General features: G+C 43.6%; 1 protein-coding gene across 4 annotated transcripts in view; it reads left to right on the forward strand.

Annotated features, from left to right (window-relative positions):
- diaph2 (diaphanous-related formin 2) overlaps nt 1–21,895 on the forward strand; it is a 326,344-nt gene that overhangs the window by 283,033 nt on the left and 21,416 nt on the right. For 2 of the 4 annotated variants that reach the window (XM_076149017.1, XM_076149019.1), the window contains 2 exons: nt 3,796–3,888; nt 5,128–5,193. In XM_076149017.1, coding sequence (XP_076005132.1) covers nt 3,796–3,888; nt 5,128–5,193 — 159 coding nt within the window. The remainder of the gene's footprint in view (nt 1–3,795; nt 3,889–5,127; nt 5,194–21,895) is intronic. The other 2 variants (XM_076149018.1, XM_076149020.1) reach the window with 2 other exon arrangements.

The raw sequence follows: 21,895 nt of genomic DNA on the forward strand, positions 1-21,895 counted from the left end.
GCATGGGTTCGTGGAAAGGCTCAGCTAGATTGCTGTTTGTCCTCTAACTGATCTTGCCATGAGCAGTCATGATCATAGGTCATAGGACTGACATTAGATGGAGCATGCTCTGTCTCTCTCCAACTGCACATCGTCAGAGGCTTATAAAAACTGATATGGCAATATGTGTTATGTTTCTGCGAGTTTTCACTGGCTGACTGACTATCCATCTGTCTGTCTGTCGGTCTGTGTCCGTGTACAAGACAATACAAAGACACACTATCTCGACCTTTCTATTTAGCGAACCCTTTTTTTCTTCTTTCCCACCCTTTCTACTTCTATTGCCCTCTTTATTTCCTCATCCACCACCCTACTCCGGTCTCTCTCCTGTAAAGACAAACTATCTGCCCCGGAGGCAGCACTATTACAAATAAACATTCGGTACTGCATGTGTACCACTGAAAAGGTGAGGGGATGTTTGTAGTGTCTGTGAATGTGTCCGTGCATGGGCTTCCGTACAACAGTGTACGCCATGTAGCAATAATGAAATGTCACAAGTCTCAGGCTGTCAAGTATCCAGGGAGGACTTTTACAACCGTGTGTCTTGACTCGCTCCGCCACTCCCTCTCAATAACCTCCTCCACCAGATGCACTACCCACACCTGCAGAAACGCTCTTCACCCTCTTCACCCTCCTCGCCCTCCGCTCTCTGTCTCACGCCTCTCTTGAATTCTGCTTCCTCCTTCATTCAGTTCCGTGCAGCTTCCTTCCCCAAGAGTATCCTCACTTGTTCTGCTCCTATTCCTCATGTTGCCCTCTTGTTAAAGCCTCTCTGTGTCTTCTGCATCTAAAGTTGGTAAATCAAGCAAGGCGCATGAACTGAAACTTGACACTGAAGTTTTCATGCTAATCATGGTGAGAGCACATCGGTTATCCTCATTATCCCCTCTAATTAGAAAATGTGATACTGCTGCTTGTAAATATATCACAGACTGAGCCAATCCCTCAGGCTTTCTGTTACATGTGGCACAAGCCAATGGGTCCGAGTACCATTTGATATTCTATTGGGAGGGGATCAAAGAGAAAGAGATGGAACCGGTACACCGTCTCTGTGGGAGGTAGAGTTTCACAAACCATTATTTCTCCTTTTAAATGTTTAACTGAAAGTATCTCGGAGTCTAAAAACCCCAAACATGTTTCACTCTTCCTCAAGCTTTAATAAGACCATTAAGGGACACCGGTCCCTTTACTTGCCCACCAAGGTGTTTCATCACTGGAAGGGTTTGTCAATGTCTTAGCCTATTTTAACCCATTTAGAAAGCAATTTCCTGTTAGCAGACGGGATCTTTCCTCTTGAGAGAGATCTGTGGACGTATGAGGTTAGCGGTTCTGTAATTCACCAGCATACAATCTAGCACTGCTGCTAATGAGAAGTTGATGAATATTTGCCTGAGGTTTAACAGCTCAAAATAAGCAAAGACTCAATTGCAGCAACAAGGGAAAGGGCCTCCCTATAAAGTAGACAATGTGACAATAAGTAATAGTAACGTTTGTGCTGAGGATTACCAGAGTAAGTGTATGCAAATCATTTCATTTGTCTTAATTTTCTCACTAAAGAGTATAATCTTGCCTTAGCCGATTTGTAGAATATCCATAATGTTCAGTAATTGTCAATAAGGGTCTTAGTCTAAAGTGTGCCGTCCAAGAATGTGTTGTAAAAGCGTAGTCTCCGTTTAAGTGGGGGCCCGATAGGATATGCTAAAGTTAATTGAGCACTGGTAAGTGACAAGGGAGTTTGTTACCTATTTTAGTCGTTTTGCTTCTTAGTGTCTGCAGTCCTCCACCTGAACCCCAGTATAGGAGGGTTCCCAAGTCGTGGCCATTACAAATGATGAATTGTGCCACAGTTAAGGTAGAAGTAGGACAAATTGATCAAAGTGTCAGGTGCCCCCTGTGATGTCTGGGTCTCCATGAAGAAGACAGTGAAGAAGGAGCTGTCAAAAAGTTCCGTGGGCCAAGGTGGTTGTAGATAAATGTTTACCTGCCACTTAACACTTTGCGCTTCTTCTCCAACTCCTAATGCGTCCTTGCTAGCCTACATATGAAGAAGGAGTGGTGAAAGATCTTGGGACTTGATACTGTTATAGTAGCGAGTAGCTCTTCCCTGTATTGTTCTTTACGTCCAAAGTAGACGAAACCCATGCTCTCCATTTTAAACCAATGAGCTTGCTATCAGAGGTGTAGTGCTGCAATTTGAGATAAGCACTACTTGGCTCAGCTTTGGTTTTGTTCTGATAAAGCTGGTCTAATTAAGCTTGATTTAATCGGGATGGCTTTTAAGCACAGCACACAGCCGGAACAGATACTTTGATTTCAAAGTAGCCCTGGGGAAGGACTTGAGGAGGAAATAAAGACAATGAGATAGAGTGTAAAAATTTGTCTGAGTACGAGTTAAGAGTAGCTTCTTTTTTTTTATTTGCACAAGACATTTTTCTATTCTGGGTTTTGCGGTCTTCTTTTCCACAAGAATGATTGCAGGTTAGGTGGTTTGTTGCTTAAGAAGAGGAGGAAAAGATGGACAAGAAATGTGTCATGTCCTTAAATTAATCATGTAGCATCCAGTCTCATTGTGTCGTGTGCGTAATATCAATTTACCTGACTGCCGTCTAGAATAAAAGAATAAAAGATTGATCACCCCAACCTCAGAGAAGGCGCTGTATGGTGAAAGCTGCAGTTGTCCCTGGTTATTTCCAAATGGTTTCTCTCCAGCTGTACTTGTAAGCAGGTTGGAGGAACAAGATGCTAGGACCCTGGTGGTAAATATGAGCGGAGTGCTACTCCACTCGTTTATGCATAAGGATTGATGGCCAAATTTCCAGCTCCACAATAAGTCACCCTAATGATCCTAGTTTAAAATAATGTCTGTTCTGGACCACAATGATAAAATGGGTGCCTCCCTACATCATTAGTATTGGGGCGTAAAGATAGATGACCCAGATATAGAACCTAAGCTTATTTTTGAACCCCTTTCCCATCCAGCAGTATGCAGCATGTGCACGCTGTGGGCACAGCGTGTCATGCTGTTGGCCTCACAGTGTTATAGGTGTCTCCTCAACCATGTTGACTCCCTCCACTTCTCCGGTTTCATGGATCTACTCGACAGCTGGAATAGTGGGCAAGGGGAATGTTTTTTCGAAGCCCGGTCCCAATGTCAATGATGGAACAATGATAGAGCGCCCGGGTATTGAGCAGCTCCTCACTAAATCTTTGTAAAGAGCACTTAGCTCCCCTGCGTTAGCCACAGAAAAAATATCTGTCAATGGCCATCAGTGGATGCTTTCATCCTGAGGCTCCTCTGCCTGTATTAGTTGCTAAACTCCAAGTGTATTTCCTCCTCCCCAGCTGTTCTTGAAAAAAAATGAAAGCGCCTGCTTGACAGGCTGCTAGCTGTCTTGATACTCAAAAGCTTGTTTATATTTTGTGTTCCATTCACAATCAGGTTTGTCTCTTTACTCTGATGGAAGATGATTGTTCATGCAAATATAGATAAATAGCACTTATTGCTTCCGCTACAGAACACCCTAGACGTCAATGCATTCATGTATGAGTGTGTGTGTGTGTGTGTGTCTGTCTGTGTCTGTCTGTCTGTCTGTCTGTCTGTGTCTCTGTCTCTGTGTGTGTGTGTCTGATGCTTTCCAACTTCATGTACACACTTATCTGCAAATATGATCTTGTATCGCACATCCTGTTTTTATCGATGTACATATCATCCTCTAAATACCATTGTCTGCATTTCTATTTCCTGTTCTGTTGCAGAGGGAGATGAAACCGGTGTGATGGACAGTCTGATGGAAGCGCTACAGTCAGGAGCAGCGTTCCGTGATCGGCGAAAACGGACCCCGCGCAATAGTAAGACAGAAAGAACCCCAGTGAAGCATGACTTTCAAATTTTTCGTGCAGCCTTGAATACTTAGAATGGACTGTAGTTACACACATTATCTTCTGCTTGCCTTTTATTGATGTCCTGGTGTCCTCTTGACTTGCTTTGATGATTCAAGAATTACAGGCATATAAAACATAGACCACATATTCTAATCTATGCTCACACAACCAGTTGTATTCATGTCGTCATAGGAACAGGGACACACGTGTGGCCTAGTGTTTTTCATTACCAATATATTGTCTCTCTTGCCATTCATAGGGTGCTCATTATAATATGGTCATGCCGGCTGGGGTTGGACTGAGGGAGATTTAGTGTAATCCTTGTGTTAACATATTCCATTCTGCCATGATGAATGCCCAGTGCTCAGGGGAGTACCACCTGGCAAGGGTGGCAGGGTCAATTGATATGCAAGTCAGAGTTGTGCCGGAGAGCCACAGGTGCTGCCATCTCCAGGCTGGCAATCGTGGTTTGGAAAAAAAAGAGTGGGAGAAAAAAATCAGAGCTGTGTCTTGTGAATGTACAATAGACAGGCTACACACATCAGGCAGCAGAGCTAAGCACTGAAAATAAGTAGACACTTCCTGGGCAGAGATAGTTAAAGGCCAAGATTTTGCTGAAGCAAGCTTGCAACTAAAGAGACGTGTTAATTGGTAGATTGCTAATGATGGTTTATGTGTGACACTACTTAATGGAGATTGATATTTGCCGTCTTTAATGTGCAAGTGATGCAGAAATTTGGAACGGGTTCATTGATGATGGTTAAAGCAACAATATGGAGAGAGAGAGAGAGAGAGAGAGAGAATTGTGTATGATACATTCTCAGCCTGTGGTGCCAACAAACTCCAGGATTACTTATCTAGTTTGGTTTCACATGAAGATAACGTTCCTGTGTTCATCAACTGATCATGTTAGAGAGATTCAAAGGTGACTGGCTGGATTAGAATACAACAATATTACAGTATGTTACTTGTGTTACTCACCTGTTCCTCATTTTATTCCATATTTGGTGGTTTGTGCCTGTGCTTTTCTGTTGGTATCAGAGCAAGTGTAAAGGGTTTCTGCCAGCTTTCTGGGTGCGGTTCATTCCTGCCAAATATCTTTGATGTCTTACTTCTTATCTCTGTCTCTCTTTTTCCCCTTTCTCCATCCTCTCTCCATCCATTTTTTTCTTTCTTTCATTTTTTTCCCCATCATCATTGTCGCAGGTGATCAAAGCCCCTCCAGTCCTGCCTCTCGGTGGCCGGGTGCTAACTATGGTAACAGAACTCTAGGTGTGTGTATTGAACTTATCTTTTTAACCCAGACCCAGCACTGCCCTCCTTCTTTTCTGGCTGCATAACTCACACATCTGTCTACTCCAAACACTTAAACCGAGATGGTCTACCGCATGCAGAGTTCTATGCTGAGTTATTGATTTTCTCTTTGGTTAAAGGAGGAAATGATCAACAGTATACCATGTACATGTACATAGATAGCAATGCTGTAGTCACCCCTACAGACATCAAATGGATGGCAGATCTATCTGAAACACCCTGTCTTCCCAACATTCACATTATGATACATATATATTACTTTCTCCTATCATCGGCTGTTTCGTCCTTGGTTGCATACAATGTCCAACACACTGTATTTGTCTCTAAAGGGGAGGAAGAGCTGGTTGAGCATGGACAGCTCTAGGGACATCAGGACCTTTTATGTAGTCTTACTACAACAAACACAAAAAAAATAGATAAATTCAATAGATTAAAGAATTCCATAGCCTTAAGAATTCAACATGCTTTAGTCCACTGGTATTGAAATTGCCCTTGTTTCATCTAGTTAATCTTATCACGCTAATACGTTGCTAATAGCAGTCTCGAGGAAAATTGCCTATGATTCACTCAGCATAATTCTGTGTTGTAGAGCAGCTCCATAGTCATCTGCATTAATTATCTTGCCTTTCCTATAGGTCTGTGCTGTCACGGCATGATATCACTTCCTGTTTTATGGCCATGTGTAGGAAGTGGTCTCTCTGACCTCCGTGTCCTGGCTACTCACAATGTCTTCGTGTGTTCCCTTTTTGTTCTTTCTCTCCAGCTCTGTGTGTCTGGTAAATGTCAAACTGATGCGCCACAGCACTCCAGAAATGCCACTTTCTCATGGATCCTTGCTTTTTTCTGCTCTGGCCTACTTTGAGGCAACTTTGCCGAAAATTGATTTATCTGCCACCGTCAACAGTTTGGTTCTGCGTGTGCTGCAACAATGTCTCTCCGACTGTAGTTTTTGGTTTATTTATGCTGTTTGCATGTCCAAACACGTGGAGCTGTGGTTGTGCGTTTATGGATGTGTGTTTATGCAGTATGGAGAGATAAATGAAACAATTTTTTTTTACTGTGATTTCAATACATGGCATCTTTATGCATCAATGCTGCTTGGTGTGGATCTGTGAGTCAGGGGACCACACCTTGTAAGCCTGTATCTTGTATATGTGTTTGTTTACATTGAATGTGCCACATGTCGCCTGTTTTCCTGCTTGTGAAGCTTCCTGTACTGCATGACACCTTGCATCATCCTCATCACAGCACACTGGTTGTTTTCCGGCACAGGATTATGCACTGAAAGCCCTCTTTTTATTAATGTGGAGCCTGGCACTGTGGTTTGATACACAGCTGCATGGATGCTCTGCTCTCAGGTGATGAGAGGGGAGAATCCTTTTGACGTGCCGCTCCTTATGGTTCATTTCTTCCCTTAATGGAATCTGGAAATGGGTGTATGTGCTGCGTAGTTTGTCTCAGCTCATGAAAGGGGGCATACATGAATGTTGTTGCACGCAAAGAGTGGTACCGTATGTTAAGAAATAATTGTGAAGTTCCTTAAACTATCTTTTTCATGCGTTATAGAGCCAGATCACTTTTGAGTGACAATTTAAAGACTGATGTAATGTTTCGATCACTGCATCGGCACAAATGTTGATCTCTCTGTGTTTCTTTTTCATACATTTGCTTGCATTCTGACGCGAGGACTGACAGCATTTTAGTACTTGAATTTCCTGGTAGAGACTGTTTTCTAAGCAGTTATATCGCACAGTGTGCCAAATCTATTCACTCCTGCTTGTCATGTCTGTTGTAATCACACGCTTTAAAGCTTGATTAACCTCCTGTCATCCTCAAACGAGCAGCGCGTACCAGAGAGAGTCTCTCAGAGTCGCACAAGAACCTCCGCTTATGTCGAAGGAGTTCATTTAAACCCAGCATGTCGTTCTTTGTCATCCTTTAGGCTAAACTATATTCCAGCACGCTTCCTCGAGATTCAAGCTGAACTCAATTCTGGGCGCCGCCAGTCACAATTACACCCAATTCCAGAAGCATTTCCCATTTCCTTGTCTCTGTTTTGTGTCAGATGGAAAAGCTCACCCAGGAGGCCATAGTCATGTGTTATGTAATTACACCAGCCAGTCCTAATTCAACACGTATTGTCGAGGCTGGATGGATTGATAGGGGCCATGAGTGGAGCCAGGCTTCTGTTGTGGCTTCACTCTCATCGCTGGAAGATAATCGATATGAAATTTGGTGGTTTTGAATTGAGTTAGCGTAACTTTATACATTACCGTGGACTGGTTTTCCAAGAGACAGTGTGCGCTTCAAAATTTAGTTTCGGATGAGTAAGAGCTCCGCACAAAAAATGCCTGTTCCTCCTCTCTCTCCTATTCTCTTTCTGGTGAGATTGTTACCTGGGTATCTGGCAGGAGATTGGTGGGTAGAGAGCAAGAGCCTCTCATACATCCTGGCTCATCGATTTACGGTCAGGGATGAAAGCCACAGACTCAGTAGGTCTTTCATACTGGGGGGCATCCCAAAAGACACATCAATCAGATTTCCAAGAGAAGCAAGCCAACCTTATTTATTTATTGCCTTTTTCACCATCATTATTATCCCAAACTCGCCTTTCCTCCCATCACCACACTCTCCCACCACACCTTCACGGGTCAGTCAATCAAAACGTCCGTTTCCCCTTTCAACCCCCACTCTATTGGGTTTCATTACACCTCTCTTGATGACTTTCTTGACACCAGAAAGTCATCAGAGAGGCGTCATCTTACCCCCATTAAAACATAGAGATGCTGTGATAAAGTGCTTGTCAGGGTTACTGAATTGTATCCTACGTTTCTAATCCCCCAAAGCCTAATTAAGCTGTTCAGGCCAAAGGAGACGGCGCCTGTAAGTTTAATGAAGATTAAATTACCTATTTTCTCTCATGAAACTTTAACAACGGATTGGTGGTGAATCTGCAAAGAAGCAAATGAAAAGATCAAAGTCCCACAAGGAGGAGGTGCTGTGAAAACGCTTCTGCTTGGTCTCTCCCTAACTCATTTGCGGCTTCTTTTTAATACCTTCACTTATTACTTTTGTGTTTGTCGTCCTCATGACCCTGACATGAGAGCCACATTATCTTCGGCCTGGCAGCTGTTTCCTTATCTTTCAACTGATCTGGAGGGAATATCACCTGTTTCTCTCTTAAATTACATCACACGGGAAGTGATAGTGATCGTAATTCCCTTAGCAATTAATTTGCTCACACATATGTTGTGCCCATCACTTTATCTCGTTCTCCTTGTCTGTGTACCTCTCCAGCAATTGTTCTCCTTTACGGTTTCTCGCACACTCACACTCACAAGCCTGTGTCACATATCAGATAGAGAAGGTGGAGTGTTTTTTAGTCGCAGGCTGAAGCCTCCTGGCTTCTGCTTCGGGGTGTTGATAGATGTTATTCATCAGGGTGGCCCGAGAGGCGGGCCTACAGGAAGTGGCGCTAACCTGATTTGGGCCAAAGAGACCCAGAGGGTGTCGGTGCCGCTTGCTATTGCTCAGATGGTTTAGTAGATGTGAGATATCAATAGAGTGGATGAGAGCAGCACTCTGTAGAGACGTGCTGCTTGAAACCTATCACCTGCTTCTCATAGATAAGGATATTTATCAACAGCCAAAGGGAAAGGCAGATGGCAGGGAACCGAGGCATGGACAGACACTCCATTTAAGATTCCATGTCCTAGGGCACAGACAAAGCCACCGTCCCTCCCATTGACCCACAGGGGCCTTCCTCCGGACCCGGTCATTTTTCACCCTCAGCCGAAACCCCATCATGGAAATATAGATGAAGATTTTATGTACCATTTGAGTACCCTTGGTGAATAACTGATACGTAGTGCCAGGCGAGGACAGTAAAGTTACTGAAGTGTGACACAGAGCCATTTTGAGAGGATAAATCAAATCTTAATAAAAGGCAGCCTCTTTGAATGGACACCAGGGGTCTCTCGCTCCAGCCTCTGCTGTTAATTTCCCCCTAAACCTTGCTGTTTAAATTATACACAAGCGATCTACCTTGAGCACAGGGTATCCCCAGGGGGCCGTCTGCATGCCCTTTTGGTGCCATTATGCCCTTTTACAACTCCCTCTTAGAGAAAACTTGTCGTGTGGAGCCCAGCTGCCTTCCTTAAGAAATGAAGTCAATGACCTGGTCCTGTAATGGACTCGGAACTCTCAACAATATTGTCTAACCCAACTGGTACAGGCCTTCATCGATGTAAAAAGTGCTCAGCCTTCCAGTCTAGTGGTCCATCTACAAGCAACAGCTGAGCCACAATATATACCAACTTCTCATTCCCTCGGCGGTGGGCTGTGTTTTTTTCTTTCTTGCTCACTCTCCAAACACAATTGGCTTTCAAGTATGTGGGCAGTTATGAAAGGTCACCCTAAGTGTAAATTGTCAATACTGGATCAATTTTGGAGGGCAAATACACTTTGGAGGCCGCGTAATGGAAGGTTTCATCTTATTTTTACCCAGGGCACATTCACACAATAAGATTGATATCATTCATTGTTTGATGAATCCCTAATAGACCAATAACTTGCAGGGCTTTAAGCCACAGGAATGCCTGTGAAAGCCAAAGATGGGGGAGGCAGTCGGCCCATCCCACAGGCTGAAAAATGGCCCTCATATTATTCCAATGGAATCTTACCCCGGCTATCATGCTTAGCGCTGAAAGATGGGCAAATCGCATCAGTTGAATTAAACCTTATTTATCACTCATTAGGTGGAGCCAGGCGATGATCAGCTAGAGAAAGAATAACTCACGGGGGAATAGAACGCGATCCTGCATGGATTTCACTGACTTTTATTTCAACCCCATAATATGTAGTGGCTATTACTACAGTATGAGAAATGGCGTCTTGGCGGATGTTTGTATGTGAAGTGCCTGCCGCTATACAAATCTTGTCAGCCATGATGAGGTGGAATTAATTAACATTTTATTTTGCCTCTTATCAGACTCAGTATCTGTAATGATAATGTATAGAGAAGGGGAAACATGCTGGCTGTTAGGTATAATGCCTTCAAGGCCTAATTCCTATAAATTTAGGTTTCTTGCTTTTTCTTTTACCTTAAGCTTTTCCGGAGTTTTTCCTCGTCTTCCTAGAGAGCTCTGAGTCGGAATCCTTTGAGACGTCGTAGCTGATATTAAGCTATGCACATACATTTGATTTGATTTAGTATACATACAGGCAAAGATAGTGTGTCAATATGTGTTCAATGTTCTGTGTTTGAAACAACAATAATTCGTTTAGTGTGGAGTCGCAGGATCTCACAGCAGTAGTTTTGTGACTCTTTTCACGCTTACAGTAGAAGTGTTGGAGACGAGGTGAAATGAACACGTTTTTACGCTGGTGTTAATTAATTCACACTCCAACTTTGCAAGGTGAAACAATGTAACATCATTGTGGCAATTCCAGAATTATAATTTGTGAGATCATCAACAAGAATGATGAAAGTAATATCTCACTTTGTGATCTAGGATTTTTTTTCATTTCATTTTTCCAGTGCAAGAATCGTATGTGTGTTTATCCATTCATTGTAGATCTTTTGTTGCTGTGTAAAAATGTTGAGTTAATATTTGTTTCATTCTCAATGTTTCACACAGAGGAAGTTTTGTTCTCAAGCAAAAGTGAGACTATTGAAGGACAAAAGACTTCTGTATCTGTCAGTCGAGGCTGATTTGCAACATGTGATCTGGAAAATCACATATAGCTAAAATCTATACACTCAGGTCAGTCTTGCTTGTTCCCTTTCCATAAAACTTACATACAAAAATCTATTTTTCCATCCATCCATCTTAGCTCCCTGAAAGTGAACAAAATAAAGGTACCAAAAAAAGAGAAATCTTATGTCTGAAGTCATGATAAAAAGGAAAAGTGAAAGATGTTAATTGCATCTGCAGACCCTTCATTCAAACACACGACAAAAGAATGTTTTGTCATTTTGATGACAGCTGTCAGCGTTCCATTTTTCAAACACAATCTTCACACTGTCATTTGTTTCGGGTTATGTGAATTGATTGCATTTGATAGTCAAAGCAATACAAGCAACTACTTCATAGCAAACAATTACTGTTTTGGACCAAGATGTGACTTCAAAGCCTAAACCAAATCCATAGCTGTCCACACGACGGATGGAGCCTTTTGTCCAATGTATTTCTAAAAGAACACTCATGGGACATCTGTGTGTCAGGAGAAAAATGTCTGCATCATAACCTCTATTCAGCTGAGGATGCACATCATCGTCATCATGTGTTTAGTGGTTTGTGTGGTGTTTTGTCTTACAATAGAGAAGATAAATGACCAAAGAGTGCAGTCAAGACTGTAACCAAGGGTGAAAGGTAAGAGTCATGTAAAGACCTTGCAACATGGTCAAGTCAAAGAAAAAAGACACAGGAAAATGGAAAGAGGGAGGGAAAAGCTTAGTGATTTGCATGGCCCATGAAAAACGACGGTACTACATTGTTTGATTGAGAGAGAGAGAGAGAGAGAGAGGATGGAAAAGGGAGAAAACAACCCTGAGGGAGTCGGTGTGTTGTTGATGTACACATGTAGTAATAGTGGCAGTGATAAAGAGTTAATGAGGGTAAAAGAACATGAAGGGGTTAAATGGAGGTAAAAGGGGGCGAAACTACAGTAATGCCTCCTCCACACACACACAAACACACAAACGCACACCGTCTTGGCAATCAGCAAGAATGTTGCCTTCGCTCAGGCACTCCCCCCTCCAGTCGAGCGTGATCGTGCTTGACATGCCTCCATCACTAATGCTGACTGATGCCCATTTGCAAGGCTCCTCGCATTTATTTATTTATCTGTTTATTTGCGTCAAGTTTATTTATTGATGGGCCTCAAGGATATGATGGCGAGCCTCCATTTGCTCACGCAGTAGCCCAAGGAAAGGGAAAGCGTACTACAAGAGAGTGCAACATTTACACATGAGCACACAGGGAACGAGCAGCCGGCACAGTTCACCTTTATTGTATTTAGATTCTAGCAGTTGTAATACCTTTTCCTGTTTGGTAATGGGAAATTGATATGGCCCATTTAGTTACTCTGAGGTAATCCCTGCGGTTTAGCTCCTCATCTGTTTTTCTTCCCCTCTTATCGCTTTGTCATTTCATTCCTTCTTTTGACTTCTCTTTTGTTGGTGTCTGATGGACGGATTGGAGTGGGGTCAAATGACTCCCTTGCCGGTGTAGGTTTTCTTCAGCTTAAGCAGCACTCAGAGCCACATTAACTGCACACAGCAGGTTGCTGTTTTAGTTGACCAAGAATACCCATGAGGCTTTTATATGCATGCCCTATTTAGTGCCCAGTGCTCACATCACCTCCTATTTTTTGTGTAAATAAAACAGCAAGAGAGAAGCGCGCATTCCAAAGACATTAACTTTTTATGCACTGTTCGTGTTTAAGCTTTGAATAAAGCGTCCTCAAGCTTGATTGGTACATAGGATGATGCAATTAGGGCATAATGAGTGTAACTGTAATTGTTGTTTATTCTCACGTTGTCATATTTGCTGTTCTAAGCTAGTGGGGGAATGACCATGCTTAATTACCCACAAGTGTGCAATTTGAGGTCATTATTGTCTGAACCTAACATCCCTGACCAGAGGACAGCCAGAGGACCTTTGCTCCACACCAGTAATGTCAATGTTTGTCCATTGGAAAACGCCTGAAGGTGTTATTGCCTCATCTTCCTAAATTTGGTTTTCTATGATTTCCAGCGTGCAGTATGTAGAAATTAGATTCACTCTACATTAACAATCTCTGATATGCCCTTGATTAATTGCTGCAGGACTACATCATAGGTCAGCTGGAGTTAAATGTAAACGAAGGCTCAGCAGGGGATCCAAAAGCAATTCTGACTCATAAAGGTGGATTGAGAGACTAATTACAGTGTTGGAGAGTTTGAGCCTGCAAGAACATAACACTTCTCTTTGATAGAAGGTGAAATAGATACAGACAAAAATATGCAGAATTAGTCAGAGCAAGTGTATGTTGCTGCTGGGGCCTGAAATAAAGCATCCTCATACATTTTACCACCAATGGTGTGAGGAGCAACCAACCGAGCTCCATCTCCTCTAGGAGATGATTGGCATCATGCTCTTATGCAGACGGGGAGCTTTCCAATTGCATCTGTGAGTTTATTTTAATTCAACCAAAACACTTCTGAGAAGTAGGGGAAAAAAATAAGATGAAAACAAAACAGCTTGATATTCATGAATTCCATAAATTACAATGTTACTCCCCTAAGACTATTATGGCAGATTTAAAAATAGACCGTTTTCCATAGAGTCGACCCTCTGCCTCCAGTGGATGAGGATTAAGCAGATAGATGTTAAAGGGTAGGGATTTGTGATTTGTGGAGTGTGCGTGAGTGTGGTGTATGCAAATGTGTTCGTATTTATATTAGCATACAATTACGTCCATATGGTTGTATACATTACATGCACAGATAGTTTTGCATGCGTGCCTTATCGTGTGCTTGTTTTTACCCTCTCTGTATTTTCTGTGCCCATTGGTTAAGCTAGTTGAGAGCCTGGGCTGGAGGAAAAGTGGGCAGACCACTATGGGGGTCATGCATTAATGGAAGGGTTGTGGAGTTTGCTGAGTAACATCTCCTCCCTGAAGGCGTTGCCTTCTAAGTAAAAGATGAGGCTGCACACTGCATTACCTCAAACTATTATTTTCCTCCTTTCAGTCCAGATGAGTTTGTTCCAGTGACGCGGGTCACTTCTCCTGATAGACGGCAGACGTGATGTTCTGTAAAAAATAGAAGAAGAAAAACCTCCCTGTGGGCGAGCTTGTGTCTGTGTGAGTGTGATTGCATTTGCATTTCTGTTTGTTGGATTGCTTTCCTGTGATTGTGGGTGCTGTGTAGTTGTGAGAGAGCAGTTTTCTGAAGCTCGAAATGCCTGTAGCTGATGCGGTCTCCCTTCACAGCCTGACTCACGCAGGTTAGTTTAAGAAGGAGACAATAAGGACAGCATGAAATTAGCAAGTCAACATTTGTATGTAGCGCCTCTCACAGACAAAGGTCAACGCCGAGGGCTTCATGGTGAAATAAATCACCAACAAGGAGAATAAAAACCTGTAGCACAGAGAAACACATGGACATTAAAAAAAAACATGACCCTACGACATCCTAACCAAATGTTTGCGTGAACACATGGCTTTTTATCTGCTTTTTAAAAAATATTCCACAGCATCTTTCCACAATTTAGGTGCAACAGTTTGAGTAGCATAATCACCAAGAGCCTTCAAATGGGTGCAGGGGGCAATTAGGAGACCCTGATTAGTGGACCTAAGCACCCGACACGTGGCGCAAAAGGGGTCAGAAGGTCGGAGATATAGTCTGGAAGTCAGCACCGGAATTTAAAAATGAAATATAAAGTTAACAGGACATATCTGTGCTCAATGTTATGTGAGCGGAACCCCCACGCATATGTAAATTCAAATATGTCACGCATACACAAACACGGTACACATGCAGTACTGTATATCTAAATACTCTGTTCTCTAAATATAGCATTCCATCATTGTAAATATTCAGCCACCATACATTATGATTAGTGAGAAAGCATGTAAAATCACTCATGGTCTGCATTATTAAAGTGTCTTACACGGTAGGGCTCTTTCTTCACTCCTGATACCGTGGCTAATATGTTTACAGCTGTGATAACGGCGGCGTCTGAGAAATTGATTTTTCTTTTGCCAATTGTAAAAGTTTTATGACAGCCGGCATGGCTGAAGAAGCAGCCCTTTCATTATTTTACTAGATCTGCTGCGAGGTGAATAGATGGCCCCTGCTTATAAACCTTGAATAATTGAATAGGGGAATCAGTCAATGAGAGGCAGGCAGAGAGAGAGAGACGTGCGAGGCCTTGATGGCCAAGATGACAGCATGTGAGAGAAAATGACAGCAGACTGATTAGCCAATGTGTCAAACCGCTTCATTGCCTTCTGTGTTATGCTCTCATCCCTCTTTCACCCCTTTCCCCCTTTCTCACCCCTTCCATATTCTCTCTGATACTGCTTTATTTCATCTTCCTCTCTCTCTCTTTTACCTCCTCTCTCTGTCTTTTTGCCCCGGCGCCTGCTCCAACCTCCCGCTTTTTCGATCTCTCCCATTCCTCCCCTCGCTCCGTCCCATCTCTCACTCTGGCCCTCTTCAGCCTTTATGCCCTGTTTTCTTTAAATGCTTTATTTTTCCTCACATCCTGTCTCCATCCATCCCAATGACCCTGTGTCACTCCAGGCAGAATTATTACTCTTGGATGGAACATTGGCTCAGTGGCGCCACACTCCACTCTCTCCGCCTGCATTATCCATTTATGGAGTATCCCCTTTTGTGGTGAGCCATCTTCCTATAGCCAGTAATGATAGGAGTCTTGGCGACCCTGTGCATTTGCGCTGTAATATAAGACATTCTCATTAGTGGAAGGATTGTGCTTTCTCTCATGTCCATTACATTAATTGCTACACATCTCGGCCTGCCATGCCTCACTGTATTCGGTTACATCGCTGGCGTTTGCTGCCTGTATCGCCTAAATGTGGCCTTCAATCACTTTGCCCAGGAAGGTGAGAAAGGTAATTGAAAAGTGTTATAGAACGAGGAAACTGGGCGAACATGGTTTTCATACAGAAATTTCCAGGAGGATAAAATGGAGGATAAAAATGAACAGTTTGTTTGTGTTTGGTTGTTGTTCTGGATGCCAATCAATGAAATGTTTTCAGATCAACTAAATTGAAGCCAAATGCCCTTCCACCCCCGCACCATCACTCTGTTGTCAGTCATCTGTACTCATAATAGGAAAGCAGGCTGCTACCATAATTGCTTTGGTGGTCCGGCCTGAACAAATCACTTCTGGGCATAAAGAGAGGTCTTGAAGATGGCAGACAGAGAGAAAAGGTGCGAATGAATTAAAGCACTTTGCGTTCCTCTGGGGCATGTGGCCCAGATTTTTCTTCAAAGAAAAAAAATGTACGGAAGGGAGGAAGCTGTGTGTGTGTGTGTGTGTGTGTGAGTGAGGGGGGGGGGGGGTTGGCATGCCTCTCTCCTCATCCTGAAATAAATGTCTCAGTAAAAGCAATAATACACATCCAGCCTCCATTATGCCAAAATGGAGAGCTTTTTCAGGGAAGGTACAATGGCGCTGACATAGTTAACTGGCAGGTAGAGAAAGGATGATTTCAGTGGAAATAATCTGATTTTAAATGGTCCTCTCATCTATGGGAGAACCTCTGCTCTGGCCCTTTGTGGGGGGAACAAAAGTTTGGCCCTTTGGAAGAGAAACCTTTGAATGTTTGAGTGTGGCTGGGTGAATGGAGCATGTGCAGGTCCCAAGGCCCCTCGCTGCAGCAGGCAAGTCCCCAAGCCCGCCACCACTCAGCTTCCCCCGGACATGACACGGTCGCAACCATCTTCCCTTCTTTTCCCCTTCTTATCCTTCTTTATGTTCTCATGCACTTATCCTTCTTTGAGTGGCACTACACAGATTCTATTCATAACGACAGATTCTGCGCCGCGATAAGTCTGGCAGTCATTATGAAGGAATGAGAGAGTGAAACTGTATGAACTAGTATTATTACGCTGCGACTACTCGGCTCCAGTAATCTCTGTGTAAACCAACTGCAGTCTTATATATCGAGACTTAAGGTCTTATCTTTACAAGAACAGAGAAAAGGCTTAGGGTAACAACAGTGTTCCCATCTTTTGAAATTGCATTCAACTGTCAAACAGTAGAATTGTAGACAAAACTTTGCAGCGACAAACCAAAGTGAACGCAATTGTCTTTCTTTGTGTTATTCCCTTCGGAAGCAGTGTGTGGGTGAATAGACGGCGCCGTTAGCGGGTTCAGTTATCGACGTGGTTCACAGTGGGAGTTGCCGTCCGTACGAGCAGTGGCACAAAAGCAGCAGGGCCTCTTCACCAACCCTCCCACAACTCCACCAAACCTCTAGGGATCACAAGCCCCACCCCTCAAAAATAAAAAGTCTCCATGCATGTCGAGGACTTCATTCTTTATTCTTCTTCATCGACTCTTTTCCCAAGCGAGGGAGACACGCCCCTTGTTAGTTCCACCCCCGATCTCTTTGCCCCTCTATGGGTCACCCCACCTACCCGGTCTCCGCCCCCCACGTCTTGCTCTCAAACTGAATCTTTGACCCCCTTTTTTTGCTTTTGTGTGCGGCTGACAGCCTATCGCTATTCTTCACAATGCCAGGTGCAGGCCGGCATTGCATCGCATTAATGCAGGCGGGTCATAGCAGCAGGCAGATCACATAAATAACGTCATGATCATGAGAGGGAGTTTGATATCAGGATTCGTTCGTATATGTTGGACCTTTAAAGCTGTTATTTGTGTGACTTATCTACCGAAAAGTCCCTTTTTAAAATAAACAACGTGGTACAGATTTGTCAACTCTAAGGCCTTACTCTCTTTTGTTTTGTAACGCCTGTCTCAACTATCCCCTTCCACATCTTCCCATAAGGATAAGCCGTGGTTATAATTGCTTCTCATACAATAATTTTCCCACTTTGTTGTCGACTGGAGCGCCGCTTTCTTCCTGTCAACTTCAGTTAAGCACATTCATCTTACACGCTCATTTGAAGTGTATTCTTTAACAGAAAAGAAGTTGAATACAACCGCACGCATCAAAGACCAGCCGCGATCAGTGCAGACTAGCTAATTAAGGAGTCTGTCTGACTTGTTACTTGCTGTGGGTCCGTAGCCGTGCATGCAGCCATGTCTTTCAGGAAATTGTCTGAGGCATTACTTCTGCCCTCCCTCCATCTATAATTCACCTCCCTCCATTCATAATTCAGATTCGTTCTTCGCGGTTTGGTGATATGACATTGTTTTGCTGTGGCTAAACAGACGTTGCGACGCCCCCAGTGCCTGGGCATCTGTGTGTGTGTGTGTGTGTGTGCGTGTGTGTGTGTGTGTGTGTGTGTGTGTGTGTGTGTGTGTGTGTGTGTGTGTGTGTGTGTGTGTGTGTGTGTGTGTGTGTGTGTGTGTGTGTGTGTGTGTGTGTGTGGCTGACACACTTTGGATTCGTGTGGCTCCACCCAGGCCACAAACGGAAGGTGGAGGTAAAAGCTGTCATCGTATACCTTGTTTATTATTTAACACAGCGGGGTGTTGTGGTTTGTCACCTTGTCCCTTCAATGAGACGACTCTAACCCCAACCGTTGATTGTTTCAGATTATAGGCGCTACAAGGTTGACACCCAAGCCTTTAACTCCAACATACTGATTTCCTATTGTGTTTACTTTACAGATAAACTCTACATTTACTGCCCTACTACTATTTAAAGCAAACTGCTCAGTGATGGAATTTTTCGATTTACGATTTTTACTGTATTGTTTAAAAGGTTAAACATTTAGGCTAAAGAGAATAAACCTATATTTCATGTAGAGGAGTCATTAGACATAAGAAAGTTAGCCCTGTAGAGTCCACACCAAAAGGTCAGGAGGAGGGCAGCGAGATAGACGGAGCGCCGCAAAAACAAAATCAGCATCTCATTGCCAAAGCAGCACTCAATATTGTGTCCAGTCCTGAAGGATGAAACATATTTCTCTTGTCATTGTTGGCTGTTTTAATCAGCTTACATATGTCCTGGATGAAAATTGAATTTGTCTGGATGAGAGGGAGATACTATTGGCTCCATGACCATGCACGTGTGTGTGTGTGTGTGTGTGTGTGTGTGTGTGTGTGTGTGTGTGTGTGTGTGTGTGTGTGTGTGTGTGTGTGTGTGTGTGTGTGTGTGTGTGTGTGTGTGTGTGTGTGTGTGTGTGTGTGTGTGTGTCTGTCTGTCTGTCTGTCTGTCTCTGTGTGTGTGTCTGTCTCTGTGTGTGTGTCTGTTTGCCGCATTCACATGCACATTGTCTGCGCAAGAGCCAGCCAATTCATAACAGCAATGGACTGTGTGTCTCTCATATATCATTGTCAATGCAGCTCACCTCTGCAGTGCTAGCTTATTTAATGGCCAGGACCTAGACTCAAGAGTGCACAAGAGACCCCGACTTCCCCTCTCTTGTCGTTTGGCCTCTGGCATTCGTAAGTGCGTCGGAGTTTGGAGCATATGTGGAACACGGGATGTATTGTGTTTTGCGCATGATGTGCTTACTCCTTGGTTTCTTGGTGCGGGTGAGCGTTGGCTGGTGTGTGTTGTTTATTGCCAGTTTGCATATTAAAAGAACCCCCTTGTCACACAACATCGTACCCATATTTGTTGCCTTGCTGCTCAGTTGAAAAAGCTGAGGATTTGAACTTCATCTTGGGTTTATGCCAACTACGGTATATGAAGGCACACTCCATTAATCTGTCCGTGTGCTGGGGGTTACGAACAGCCTGTCTGGCACAGCTCGACTTTTCCCTGAGGAGTTCATCCCTCAACAGATCACCACTTTATGGATAGCATCTTTTTTATTATTTTGAGCCGATGCAATCTTTTCTCTGCTGTTATGATTGATCACAAATATCTCGCTGGATTTTTCTGACTTGCAGCGGGAAGTGGGAAGGTCCCGCGCCTTTGAACTCCACAAAACACCCGAGTGAGTCAGGCCTTTTTCTGAAAAGCAGGGCTAAGCTTATTCATCCTTTTCTCCTTTGATGCATTAGTGCTGTACATTGTTTACAAAAGTAGGGCATGTTGAGGTGGGGCGTGGGGGAGGGTAGGGCCATTCACCAGATACAGTACGGATAAAGGCAAGGAAACAAATACAGTAGAGGTTTTCTATCACTGAGTGGTTTCACATTCAAGAACCACATCACATGCAGACATCTTGTATGTATCTTGTCATCATCTTCAATATGATGCCATTGTCACATGGTCCTAGTGCCAATTCAACACAACCCCCAGAGTAGGTCAGAGTTGCATGCACATAACTAAGAACAGTGCCTGCTGCTGCTTCTTCTTCTTCTTCTTTTTTTTAGGTCAGTTCATTTGCATGAGGGTTGGTGTTTTTGGAGAAGGTTATAAGGCATTCTTGATTCAGATGCAAATGGGCCAGTTATCAGCAGCCGGGACCTGATGAATAATGGGATGTACAAAACTCACAGCCCCGCGCAAGGAAATGAAAGAGCGCCTCTTTTCTGCTCCACTGATTTCATTATAGACACTATTATTGGCTTAGAATGGCAACATCTATTATCTGGAGTCAGAGTGTGACCAGTTATTTTTTTTCTGAATGCGGACAGTCTCTTTTACTGATGTCAAACCTCATCAGGCAAGTATTTGCGGCGCCGTGTGGGGCAACAGGCACAACGTGAAGTGCGAGTGCTTACTGGGGAAACGGGATGGTGGTCAGGCGACAAAGCGGTTAGTGTCCCCTCAGCCTTGAGATGGAGTGCTCCTATCATTCTTACACCCAGTTTGTATGAAGGGGAACAGTGAAGCACTGGTGAAGTGCGGTCAGGAAATATATTTGGATCGGCCATTCGCCCCTGATAGCTGAATAAACGGCAACGGAGACAAACTGCATCACAGGGGAAAGTCACAAATCTTAGCAGGAGTGTCGTTACATGGCGCGTTGAGGAGGCAGATCCGCTTTGAAGTGAAATGTTGTACCTGCCACGCGGAATTACTCCTGAATTGCCTGTAATGCAGTGACAATAAAGTGAAAAGTAGATCATTTGGACTTGAACTAAGAGCAGAGAATAGCCTGTGGCAAAGGGCAGAGGGAACAGGAGGAGACAGGGAAGACTGGCTGTGAGTAAGAAGCATTGACAGCACAGTAACACTGTGTTTAACCTGACGGGATGCGTTTCTTTGCGTTAGCTAATGCTACCCTCCGCATACCCCACAGAATCGGCATACGTTTGGCGTTATCACTCTGGAGCATTTGAAAGCAAAGAGCTGCGCATTAGGTGAGGTTATTTCCTGAACGTGTGTGTGCAGAGCGATGCTGCGCAGGTCGCCGTCGCACATCATCATCATCCTTTTTACCCCCTTTTATGTTGTTTCCATGAAAAGACAAGATGAATGAGTGTTCACAGCGCCTCGCCGTTGCTATGCTAAAGCATGTTACATTATACATTAACATGAACATTATATTCCAAGTGATGTTATTAGCATAGTCTCTTCCTGCTCTTCAGGAATATTGTCCGCTCTCCTATAGCCATAAAATCAGTCAACCTAACGGGAAAAGAGGAGGATTTTAGTGCTGATTCTGGCTTGGAAAATTTACATTCCTCTGCATAATGTCATCTTCTGTGTGAAAAATCCTCGCCAATTTGAATTTCAAGAGGCTCGCAGTCTCTTTGTACATATTTTCCCACCACATCTGCGCAGGCATATAGTTATGGTGATGCTATGATGAAATAAATGATTCTTCTTGGTCTTGGCCTCGATCCTTTGGCTTTTCCCATCCAAACGACATCGCCGCTACCCCAACAGCTCTTGATTATAGCGCTCCTCTGGTCTAATTCCTAAATTACCCCAAAGCTCTCGCTATCTGGGTAAGCTGGCAAGGTCGCCGAAGAACAAAACAGATAAAGGCATCTTTTCCGCTCGCCGCCGCACACGACAGGCGGTTCTTTTTTTTTATCGACGGGTTCCCTGCATGTTGTGAACTTAAGCAAATTTGTTCTGCTCTCGGTGGAGCGCGGCGTAGTTT

The sequence above is a fragment of the Genypterus blacodes genome, unplaced genomic scaffold (assembly GCF_046128005.1).
Source record: "Genypterus blacodes isolate CSIRO-AG114 ecotype Tasmania unplaced genomic scaffold, CSIRO-AGI_Gbla_v1 ptg000044l_1, whole genome shotgun sequence".
Taxonomy (NCBI): Eukaryota; Metazoa; Chordata; class Actinopteri; order Ophidiiformes; family Ophidiidae; genus Genypterus; species Genypterus blacodes.